At 55.3% G+C, this 12190-nt stretch overlaps 1 protein-coding gene across 2 annotated transcripts; it reads left to right on the forward strand.

The window, feature by feature from the left end:
• Positions 1-19: 19 nt before the first annotated feature.
• On the forward strand, positions 20-10865 carry RWDD4 (RWD domain containing 4). Of its 2 annotated transcripts, none has more exons than XM_055138016.1 (7): positions 20-311; positions 2866-2946; positions 4433-4542; positions 4623-4770; positions 6823-6940; positions 8063-8112; positions 10551-10865. In XM_055138016.1, the coding sequence occupies exons 1-7, from the start codon at positions 288-290 to the stop codon at positions 10581-10583; spliced, it is 564 nt and encodes a 187-aa protein (XP_054993991.1). In that variant the 5' UTR covers positions 20-287; the 3' UTR covers positions 10584-10865. The 2 variants fall into 2 exon arrangements, with proteins under 2 accessions (XP_054993991.1, XP_054993980.1); XM_055138005.1 differs by lacking the exon at positions 10551-10865 and adding an exon at positions 9188-9550.
• Positions 10866-12190: the final 1325 nt, after the last annotated feature.

Here is a 12190-nt window from a genome sequence, read left to right on the forward strand (position 1 = left end):
CCAATCGGAGGCGCGAGGAGGCGGGGAGGGGGCGGAGCCTGGCTCAGCCCCGCGGCGTCCCCGGCGCCCCCGCTGCCCCCCGCGGCTCTCCCCGCCAGCTACCCCACCGACGCAGCCCGTACTGCCCCCCTTCCCCACGAGGGCCGGGGGCGCGCGGGACCCCCGGGTCGCGGCGCTCGCAGCTGTGTCGCCTCCCGCCGCCGAGGACGCCCCGACTGCGGGGCCTGTGCGTGGCCGCCGCCGCTGGGGAGGAGTCGGGGCGCGGGGGACCCCCGGTGACCGGCGCGATGAGTGCCAACGAGGACCAGGAGGTGAGTGCCCGCCCGGGCTGGCCGCCCCCCGCCCCCGGGACACCCTCCGGGGCCCCGGGGAGCACGACGGGTGCGTGCAGGGAGGCCCGGGTGCGACACGTGTCCTCCCGGGCTGAAGGGGGTCCTGCCCCGAGGGGCGTGCTGACCACGGGGGCCACCTCGGCCCGCGCCCACCGCGCGGGGGTACTCCTTGCAACTCCCACCTCCCCCGGTCACTCCAGGTCGCCTTAGCGTGTGTCCTTGGGGCTCCCGTCGTCCCCGTGGGTCGCCTTGCACTGGTCACCCTGGGGCGGGAGAGAGAATCCAGCGGAGTCCAGTGGGGAGGGCGCTGGCCTGGCACGCGGCCGAACTGGGTTCGATTCTCCCACCACCACCACCCCCAGACCCACCGGGAAGGATCCCTGAGGCCTGCCAGGTGTGGCTCAACGCAAAAACATACTGTGACACTCCCAAACGGTAGCCAGAGGGTCAAGGGAGTGAGTCGCACCCCTGGAGGGGCTGGGGGCGGCCAGCCCAGTTCCAGGCTAGATTTGGGGGTGAGATCCTTGCCCTGGCTCCCTTAGGGCACACCTGTGCCTCCGGAATTTGGGGGGGGGGGTTCCACGTTGACACTGAATGGGGAAGGTGGGGTTGGAAGGGGTGCTGGGTGTGGGAGGGACCTCTCCAGGAGGGGTCTTTGGGGAGGGGCAGAGGGGTTGCACCCAGTATGTAGACTAGGTGAGCTGTGAGTCTGAGCTGCTGAGAAGAGAGCACTTGTATACGTGGAAGTGTAGAGTCTCTGGATTGGCAAGGCAGTGGGGGGGTGGGGGGGAGTCTACAACTCAGACCCAAAGTCCCTCCAGTTTGGGTGCTATCAGGCTTCCCCTCTAGGGTGAGTTTCCCCACCACAGCATGGACCATTGTCACTGCGAACCCCAGCACGTAACGCTTCCCCGAGTGCCCCAGAGCCCGGCCACCTCAGTTAGGGCCACCTCCCTGAGTCAGGACAGCCCCAGACCGGCGAGGGGCCCCAGGATCTCCCATGTGGACGGTGATTCTTTCACCCTTCTTCCCTCTGTTGGCTTTCAAAACTGCCTCCCTGCCCTCCCCATACTTAATGGGCCCTTTAAACCTTTCTCCAGGAGAGCCCACCCTTTTGGGAGGAGTCCAGAGGTGCCCCCCTTGAAAGTGTAACTCAGGAGGCCAGGCCTCTCCCAGCCCTTCTCAGCCACCTGGCCAGGCCTGGTGCAGCCCCAGAGAAGACCCAGTCTACACTGGGCTGTGCTCAGGGTACCGGGTGCTAACAGGGATTGAACCCGGGCCAGCCATGTGCAAGGCAGGGGCCTTAACCCCCGCACTCCTGACCTCCTTTTGTGGACCCCTTCTATCCCTTCTCGCACACAATTACGCATTTTAAGAGATTATAACTTCATACCTGCTTTGTGATTGTCAGCCCCCAGTTTCTTTTTGTGTGTGTGTGTTTTTGTTTTTTCACTTTTTGAGTCACACCTGGTGATGCACAGGGGTCACTCCTGTCGGTGCTTGGGGGACCAAATGGGATGCTGGGAATTGAACCCGGGTCGGCCGCATGCAAGGCAAACCCCCTCCCCACTGTGCTATCACTCCAGCCCTCGAGTCTCAGTATTGCGTGGTTAGATTTACTGATGACCGGAGCATTGAAGCCAATGGATCATCCACAATTCGGCACCTGTGGTTGGAAGCCTGTGCGGGCCGTGTCCTGGCCAGCAGTGTGCTGTCACCCGACTTGGAATCTCTTTAAGTTCTTCCACTGCGGCCATGCTCTTTCCATCGAGGTCGGTGATTTTGCCCAGACTTTTCGTGTTCTCTTTTTTTCCTGCCACCGACATGACTGGCTGGCCCCTCCTGTTGCCAGTTTTGCTGTCAGTGTGCATCATGCGTGAGAGAAGGGCAGAGATGACAAGAGCAGCCCTGTTCGTGCCGCCGAAGGGGGTGCTCTGTCCTAGCTCAGTTCTTTTTGAATCCACTGGGAATCCCTCGGGTGGTGAGGAAGACCCTGGGAGATGGCCTGGCCCCTGACCTGTGCTCTGCCGCATCGAGATGCCTCACCGGTGGCCCTCAGCTCATCACGCTCCTCGCCAGGGGAAACAGAGCGGTAGGACAGCGGCCAGGGCATTTATCTTGCGTGTGGCCAACCTGGGTTCGATCGCCGTCATCCCATAGGGTCCCCTCAAGCCTTCCAGGAGTGATCCCTGAGTGCAGGGCCAGGAGGAAGCCCTGAGCATCGATGGGTATGATTGAAAAAAAAAAAATCCAGCCATTATCAGTCCTGTTTGTAGAATTCACAGTGCGGATCTTTGGGAAAGGAACCCCAGGGCATGGGATATAAAGGGTTCTTCATCCCAGGACCCACGTGAGGATAAGGGAGTCGAGACGCTCCTTCAGTGCTAAGAGTGCCTGGCCTTGGTTTGAAGGTGGAGGTGCTGTGATGTGTGGATGTGTTGTCCTTATATTAACCACTCCTGACGCCATGTCAGTCAGCCCCTGCTAATCCTTTTAAGCCCCTGAACAGAATCGCGTGATCCCTGTCTTTCAGATGGAGCTGGAAGCATTACGTTCTATTTATGAAGGAGACGAAAGTTTTCGGGAATTAAGTCCAGTTTCGTTTCAATATCGGGTAAGACCTGGCTTGAATAGGCATGATGACTGCTTTGCTGAAAATAGACGCAGGGGTGCCAGAAACGCCAATTTTGTTTGGCACCTTTAATGCTTTAATATATTACCTGTTGGGGCTGGAGAGAGTACAGCAGGTGAGGTTGCTTTGCATGCAGCCAACCTGGGTTTGACCCGAAGTAACGCCTCTGGGCCCCTTGGCCTTGCCAGGAGTGATCCCGAGCACAGAGTCAGGATTAAGCCCTGAACACAAACAGGGCCTGAAACCAAAAAGGAAATAAATCACTGTCACTGTCACTCTCATCCCGTTGCTCATCGATTTGCTCGAGTGGGCACCAGTACCATCTCCATTGTGAGACTTGTTACTGTTTTTAGCATATCAAATATGCCACAGGTAGCTTGCCAGGCTCTGCGGTACAGGCGAGATTCAGTAGCTTGCCAGGCTTTCTGAGAAGGACAGAGGAATCAAACCTGGATCAGCCGCGTGCAAGGCAAATGCCCTACCCACTGTAACATAAAAAGGAAATAAATAAGTGTGTTATTATATGTTTGGATTTTCATGCACATTTAAATGAAAACTTGATCATCCTGACATTACTTATTTTCAACCTTTGAAAACCTGATTCTGAAACTTTTGAAAAGGAAGAGAGAGGGACTGGAAAGATAGGACAGCGGGGAGGGCATTTGCCTTGCATATGGCCAGCCTGGATTCTATCTCCGTCCAGTATCCCATATGGTCCCTCGAGCACCACCGGGAGTGATTCCTGAGTGCAGAGCCAGGAGTAACCTCTGAGCATCACCAGGTGTGACCCAAAAGTAAATAAAAAAAAAAAAGAAGAAGAAAAGGAAGAAAAGATAGGAAAGTAGACTTGTTTTAATAGTATCAAACAATCAAAAATGTTAGAAAATAAAGCTTAATCAAGGAATAGGGTAAGAAAAGTTTTAATTCTGCTGCTAATCTTTAAAAAGATATTCTTTTTTTCATTTAATTTTTTTTAATTCCTAGTGGGTCCCGGCATCAGACTCAGGGCTCCTGGGATACGGGGCATCAGACTTGGCCACTCAGCCATTAGGATAAGGAACATCAGACTCGGCCGCTAGGATACTGGACATCAGACTTGGGGCCACTGGGATACCGGGCATCAGACTCGGGGCCACTAGGATACTAGGATACCGGGCATGTGCTCCAGATCTCTGACCCGCCTCCCTAGTTTCCATCTTGTCTTCGTACTCACAGAGCTCTTCGGAAACAAAGCTATGAAAGGTTGCCGTGTCAGAAGCAGAGGGCTGGGTGCAGAGATCGGCCTTAGGTAGAAAACAGAGTCATTCTGGCAGAACTGAGAAAGTTCCAGGTCAGCCTCATCCCCCCTGGGAATCCTTCATTTCTGGTCAAGTAACGAGCATGGGGAGTCCGGCACGGGGAGGACGGGCCGGCCCCGCTCTGCCCTGGCACCCTGTCTTACCAGCCTGAGAGTGCCCCTTTCCTCCAGATAGGTGAAGACGGGGACCCCAAAGCCTTCTTAATCGAGATCTCCTGGACGGAGACCTACCCGCAGACGCCGCCCATCATCTCCATGAACGCCTTCTTCAACAACACCATGTGAGTAGCTCCGCTTCCGGCCTCTCCTCTCGCCCCGGCACTGGCGTGGCGCTCAGCGGCCTGTCCCCTGTGCACCGCAGCTCGCCCGCCGTGAAGCAGAGCATCTTGGCCCAGCTGCAGGAGGCCGTGGACGTGAACCTGGGCACCGCCATGACCTATACACTCTTTGAGTTTGCCAAGGACAACAAGGAGCGGTTCATGGAGAACCACCACCCCGTCACCTCCACGGTGAGCGTCGCCCACGGCCGCCCGTCCTTCTCACTCTGCTCCAGAAAATGCACCTCCTGACTTCTGGCGGGCTCTGGGTACTTCCTTTGAGAGCCGGCTCGCACAGGAAGCCGGGCACCTGCCTGGCCAGCAACCCTTCCAGTCCACCCCAGTTCTCTTCCCCAGCAATAACTCATTTCCCGAGTTGCTGTTTTATTTCATCAGAGAGAGGTTTTTTGTGTTTGCTTTTCAGTGACGTTTTAGGGCCAGAGAGTTTATGTGGCAAGAACTCTCTTGCCTGGCACGCAACAGACTCAGGTTCGATCCCCAGCATCCCGTATGGTCCCCCCCCACTGAGCCCCAGGAAGTGCGATCCCTGAGCACAGTACCAGGAGTGAGACCTGAGCACTGGCCGGATGTGACCCCCAAGAACCAGAAAAACACAAGGAAATTTCAGTCTCTAGATAGTTATCCCTCAGTATGAAGACTATGTAGTAGAGCTTAAGGCTGTCTTTCACATCCCTTCATGACGCCTTGACGATGCTGAGATACTCAGGATTTCAGACCGTGGGTCAGTGCCTAGGCAACACTGGTCTGCTGGGTGTGGGAGGAGTGGATGAAATGATCCCCCATTGAGATGGGTGCATTCAGCCTGTGTCCTCCGTCCCCGAGACGGGCGCAGGAAGTGCCAGCCCTGGATGCCAGTGCTTCCCCTGGCCACCTGCCTCCTGGCTTAGGTGCTGCCCCTCCCGTTAGCATCTCAGAGGCGCCTTTGTGACTCTCAGCATTTCTGAAGTTCCAGGGGTTTCAGGGGTTCTTGCCAGAGATAGGGCAGAAGCAAGCAGGTACTTCTCGTGGTCGGCCATGCAGTCGCAGCTTGAGGAAGCTTCACTACGCAGCTGACTCCAGGAAAGAGAGTCATCTCTTGGCACCCGAAACGTCCATGTCTTAGACCAGCTGCTTCTGCCTTTTTGCCCCTGTGGACCATCATGTGTCCGGCAAGCAGTGATAACCAAGCGCCTGGCCAGTACTTCTCTAGGGGGGTTGCATGCAGACCACTGTCTTAGACCCCTTCATGCTAAAGGATCTTCCGTTGGCCCCTGCTGGGAGTTTTGTGATGCAGATCATAATCTTTCCCTTTTCCTCCTCCTTCGGGTGTGGGGGCCCCCTGCTTGGTGCTCAGGGACGGTTCCCAGCTGTGCTGGGTGTGGAGCCCGGGGCTCCCACATGAGAAGTCCACTCAGCAGTCCTTTGCGCTTGGCTGGCCCCGGCCTGTGATCTTCACCCAAGAAGGCCTCTGCCTGCCCCTCCTGTGTCCTGGCGTCCTCGTCCCCGGCAGAACATGGTGCCATCGGGGCTGGGGGTGGAGCTGCTCGGGGACGGGCTGCCGGGTCCCCTCACAGCACCGCTCCCTTCCAGGCCGTTGGTGGGTTTCCTTCTCTCGCTGGGCTCGGGCGCCTCGTCCCTGTGGCGGGGAGGACAGTTTCACCTGCTTTGTAAGGTCATGAAAAGGGTCAGGGGGTGCGAGATAAGATACCTGTGGCAGTTGGGGGTAGCTATGGAGCCTGGTGAATTTTGCCTTCTGCACACTTGGACCAATGAGCTCCGTGTTCCCAGGGCTTTCTTCATTCCCCGGGGAAACAGGATGTTGTGTGTGGGTCCCTGTGATTGTCCTAAAGAAACCCTGAAATTTCCAAGTAATAGCAAGTTGGCTGGGTTGGGCGAGGCCCGTGAGAGCGTGGTTCCTCTGCAGAACACGGCTCTCTGACCTGTCTTGTGCCCTCTGGACACAGAGAATCACTCCTGGTGGCAGGTTCAGTCCCACGGGGCCATGGGACTCCTGGGAAGGTACCCAGGGCCGACTCGGCACCACCCAGGGCCCCTTGAACTTGGAAACGATGGAAGCCAACGATGTGCGGGTTCAACAGGCAAGTGGAACGGGACAGGATTCTCTTCCTAAATGTAGAAGCTCATTCTAGAAGGTTCTCAGAGACTCCTTTCCGAAGGCACTTCTGTTAAGTGGAACTCGGCGTATTCCTCGGCACGAATCTAAGCATCGGTCTTTTTTCCTAGACATCCATAAGCAATATCCTCTCGGTCGAAACTCCGAATTCAGCCCCATCGAGTAAGAAAAAAGACAAAAAAGAGCAACTTTCCAAAGCCCAGAAACGGAAGCTGGCAGATAAAACAGGTTGGTAATCTGTTGTTGTCTGTACCACAGAAATGCGTCACTTTAACATGGGCGGGGGAGGAAGGAGTAGATTTGGGGGGCCAGGGGAGGGGCAGGCACTTGCCCTTCTTGATGCTGCCCTGGTATGCTCCCCAGCACCACATGGTCTCCCCAAGTACCACCAGGCGTGATCCCTGGTTCCAGAGCCCGGGGGTGGCCCAAGAAGACACGGTGAATACATAGACTTAGGAGACCAGCGCCCTTTATCCTTGGGACTTCTGGGTAGGAAATGATTCCGGGTCACAGTTACACACTGAAAATACTCCCGCTCCTTCATCGGAGGAGACACCGTTGGAGGGCTGGGGAGGTGAAGAGGAGATTGTGTAAGGAGTTCCGGCTCTGCGTGGCCCCGTGTCTGCCGTGGCCTGCCACCAGTCCCAGCAGTCAGCCCTAATGGCCTGTACTGTTGGCTGGTCACAGTGGAAGCAGCCGGTCGGTCGTTAGCCATCACTGCGGCCTGTTTCCTAGAACTTTGGCTCCTCTCTGACGACAGTGACCTCAGACCCGCACGCCGTCAGCAGTGACTCCGCCCAGGCTTTCGCTCTCTGGGAAGCTCCCTCTGTTGGATTCTGGGCCACCGTGGGCAGTGCTCAGAACTTACTCCTAGCTCTGCTCTCGGGGATTGCTCCTGGCGGTGCTCAGGGGACCCTGTGGGATGCCGGGATGGAGCACCAGGCTGGCCGCCCTGCCAGGCACGCGCCCGACCAGCTGTGCTAGGTCTCCGGCCCCTCTGTGGAACTCCGCGGGAAAGCCGTGTGCGTGAGCAGGGTCTGGCCACTCCCGGGAGGGCTGCGGCCTCTCCCTGCACTGCCTCCTCCGTGTCGGGGCAGCCTTTCCCCCGGGAGAGCAGGTTTCATCTTGAGTGGAAGGCGGGGTCAGTGAGGAGCAGGCCCCACCTGAAAGGCTTGGTGACTCCCCCGGGAGAACAGTGCTCACGCTTCACAGGCACCGTCTGCTCTTCTTTGCAACCCGAGCAGACGCGACGTAAGCGTTTTGCTGTCGGTGTTTCGGAATCGTCTAGGAGTGCTTGAGTGTTGGAATCACTGAGGTACTCGTAGTAAAATTACGATGTTTGACTTCTAGACCACAAAGGAGAACTTCCCAGGGGATGGAACTGGGTGGATGTGGTGAAGGTGAGTACGGAGGCCACGCCGGGGGGTGAGGGAAGGGGAGCACCGGGGCTCTCCTGGGGGTGTGGGAAGGGGAGCATTAAGACTCTCCTGGGGGTATGGGAAGGGGAGCACCGGGGCTCTCCTGGGGGTGAGGGAAGGGGAGCACCGGGGCTCTCCTGGGGGTGTGGGAAGGGGAGCACCAGGGCTCTCCTGGGGGTGGGAAGGGGAGCAGCAAGGCTCTCCAGGGGGTGACGGAAGGGGAGGACCGGGGCTCTCCTGGGGGTGTGGGAAGGGGGGCACTGAGGCCATGCTGGGGGATGGGAAGGGGAGCAGCAAGGCCATGCTTGGGGGTGAGGGAAGGGGAGCACCGGGGCTCTCCTGGGGCTGAGGGAAGGGGAGCACCAAGACTCTCCTGGGGAGTGGGAAGGGGAGCACTAAGACTCCTGGAGGTGTGGGAAGGGGAGCACCAAGGCTCTGCTGGGGATGTGGGAAGGGGAGCACCGAGGCTCTATTGGGGGTGAGGGAAGGGGAGCACTGAGGCTCTCCTGGGGGTGAGGGAAGGGGAGCACCGGGGCTCTCCTGGGGGTGAGGGAAGGGGAGCACCGAAGCTCTCCTAGGGCTGAGGGAAGGGGAGCACCAAGGCCATGCTGGTGGGTGGGAACGGGAGCACCAAGGCTCTGCTGGGGGGTGAGGAGGGGAGCACCGGAGCTCTCCTGGGAGTGAGGGAAGGGGAGCACTGAGGCTCTGCTGGGGGTGAGGGAAGGGGAGCACCAGGGCTCTCCTGGAGGTGTGGGGAGGGAAGCACCGAGGCTCTCCTGGGGGTGAGGGAAGAGGAGCACCAAGGCTCTCCTGGGGGTGAGGGAAGGGGAGCACCAGGGCTCTCCTGGGGCTGAGGAAAGGGGAGCACCAGCGCTCTGCTGGGGGGTGTGAAGGGGAGCACTGAGTCTCTCCTGGGGGGGTGGAGAGGGAAGCACCGAGGCTCTGCCAGTGCCCGAGGCGTCTCTGCAGCACAGCGAGCAGATCCTGACCATTGTCTCTTCCATGTCTCCCCGCGGCCTGCGTTCTCCTGGACGTCTGTTCCCTGCCCGGTGCTCAGCATGTGAGTGTCTCTCGCTACCCCTCCCTCTCCTTGCCTGCTGCCCCAGTGTGAAACACTCCTTTTTTTTATTAATGATGATGGAAAAATCTGTCCCAGTGCCGTGTAATCAGAAGAATGAACAATACCTTTTTTTTTTTTAATTAACTTTTTTGGTGGGGGCACACCCAGCTTGCTCAAGAATCACTCCCGGCAGAGCCAAGCAGTTAGGGTGCTTGCCTCATACACGGCCGACCTGGGTTTCATCCCCGGCACGCAGTAGGATCCCCAAAGCCCTGCCAGGAGTGATCTTTGGGTGCAGAGCCAGGACTAATCCCTGAGCAGTGCCAGGTGTGACTCAAAAACGAAAATAACAATAGGGGCTAAAGCGATAGCACAGTGGGTAGGGTGTTTGCCTTGCACACGGCCAACCTGGGTTCGAGTCTCAGCATCCCATATGGTCCCCTGAACACTGCCAGGAGTAATTCCTGAGTGCATGAGCCAGGAATAACCACTGTGCATCGCCGATATGACCCAAAAAGCAAAAAGAAAAAAAAATAATAACAACAAAAACTTTATAATATTTTCCAGTTTAAGAATTGCATGAGTAAGATGATAAAATGCAATTGATTTTTTTACCATAATTTAAAACTTTTTAATGAATCTTAATAGGAAAGAAGAGTAGAAGAACCTTTTATTTTCTTTCCGCTTTTTGGGTCACACCCAGCAATGCTCAAGGGTTACTCCTGGCTTTGCACTCAGGAATTACTCCTTGCGGTGCTCAGGGGACCATATGGGATGCTGGGAATCGAACCCGGGTTGGCCACGTGCCAGGCAAACACCCTACCCGCTGTGCTATGGATCCAGCCCCAGAAGAACCTTTCATGTAGGGCGCTTTTCATGTATTTGGGGGTTCAGTTTATTTCCTGGAAAGCTGTGAAGGATTCCCGCCTCCCTTCTTCCCTTGAGGTTTTATGTGTAAGGGATCTGTCTGGAAGTGGCAGGATCTGGGGCCAGAGGGAGCACTGTGGGCTGAGCTCATGCTTTGATGCAGGAAACTCAGGGTCGATCCCTGGCACTGTCCGGCTGGTCCCCCGAGCACTGCCAGGAGTGGCCCGCAAGCACAGAGCCAGGACGAGCACCTGAGCACATCGCAGCTTGGTCCAAAATATAACTACTGATATTGGCGATGATCCTGAAAGTAGCATGAGAGGAAGAGTAGTTTGTCTAGCTGACCCCAGAGAAAGCTGAAGGTCATGTGACAAGCTCATTGGACCTTGTTTGTTGTTTTGCTCATTGTAGATCTTGGCTTCTAATAGCAAATGAAGTCCAACAAATTCACCCGCTTCCACGTGTTGACCTTCTTTTCTCTCTCTCTCGATAGCTAAGCAAGTCTGGCTCTAAAGAGGACGACTAGCCCCGAGTGTGGGCAAGGCAAAAGGGCATCTTGGCAGAAGCAAACTGGGTTCAAAAGCTTCCGTTCTTTCTGGCGTCGAAGTGGATTTTTATAAAATACAATTTTTTTGTATGTTTCTTACATTTAAAAAAAAAAAAAAACGTTGTAAGCAGAAAGTTCATGAAGAGATTTGGTCATATTAAATTATTTTCACAAACTTGCCTTAATAAAAGGTGAAAGTGTTGCTGTTTAGAATACTTGATGAGGGCTCGTGAGCTTTGCAAATGGAAATAAAGGGGCGGGGGGGGGGGGGGAGATAAGATATTAAATTTACATGCGCTGATTCTCATGGTAGGGGGTGGCGGGGGAGGGAAAGGGGCCCAGGGCTCAAGCCCACGTCCTCCTGTGGACAGCACACAAGCTTTACTGTCAGGCCGCATCCTGGGCGCCTGGCTCTATTTTTTGGAAAGGGTTATAAAACCCTTTTCAAACTCAAGTCAATGGAGCAAAATACTGTGCGAGCAGGTCTTCTGACACCCTTATCAGAACTGCATCTCGGGCCGGAGAGGTGGTCCCTGTTTCTGCACACAGCCAACCCAAGGATGGTTCCCCTGAGCTCCACCAAGAGTGCTCCCTGAGCACAAAGCCAGGAGTCAGCCCTGAGCGCCGCCAGCCCTGGCCCCAAAGCACTGCCAAGAAAGGGCCGCATCTCTTTCTCAGCGTTATTGAAGCATCAGTTGCTTCGGAGAAACTTAAACGCCGGCCTGTGAACTTGATTCATAATGCCTTTGTAGTTCCTTTTCACTTGGCCTGGGTAAGCAGCTTTTCGTTTTGTTTTGTTTTGTTTTTTAATATATCATTCTTAGTTTGGGGCGAGAGAGATAGCACAGGGGTGAAAGCGTTTGCCTTGCACATGGCCAGCGGAGGTTCGATTCCCGGTACTAGCGAAGGTCCCAAGCCCTGCCAGGATGATCTCAGAGCACTGCACAAGGAGTCAGCCCTGAGCACAGGAGCCTGGAATGGCCAAACACCAAAACTGTAAAATAGAAAAATAACTAATATTGGTTGAGACTTCTGATTTGAGTCTGACCTTTGATCAGGGGCATGTGAAATAGGAAAATAGAAAAGTCCACCGCGTGTGTGGATGAGCATCGGAGCAGAGATGCGGCTTCCTGAGCGGTGGGGGAGTGTGCTGCCTTAACCCTTTGTGCGCTGGGGGAGACCAGGCTTCCATGCATTTTGGCAACAAAGTCCTCTCCATGTTTTAAGCCATCTTTTAATTTTTTCATAAAGTTGCTCACAGTGATCGATTCCATTCAATATTTCAACACCAATCCTACCACCATTACCCCTTTCCCACCATCATTATTTCAGATTTTACCACCACCACCCAAGCCTGCCCCAAAGGCAGATGCTAATTTATTTTGTATTGCTTGCTATGAATAATCCACTAAAAATGATCCAAAAATGTTTCTTTAGAGGAAAGTGTATGAAGATTGTTGTATCTCACCTTGGAGCCATTAAGCCCCTGTATAAGAGATCATTAACATGTTGTTACAGGTTGAAGCTTGTGTGCTAGTGTATATATATTCATATATATGTGCATATATACATGTACATATATATGT

The sequence above is a fragment of the Sorex araneus genome, chromosome 1 (genome assembly GCF_027595985.1).
Source record: "Sorex araneus isolate mSorAra2 chromosome 1, mSorAra2.pri, whole genome shotgun sequence".
Classification (NCBI taxonomy): Eukaryota; Metazoa; Chordata; class Mammalia; order Eulipotyphla; family Soricidae; genus Sorex; species Sorex araneus.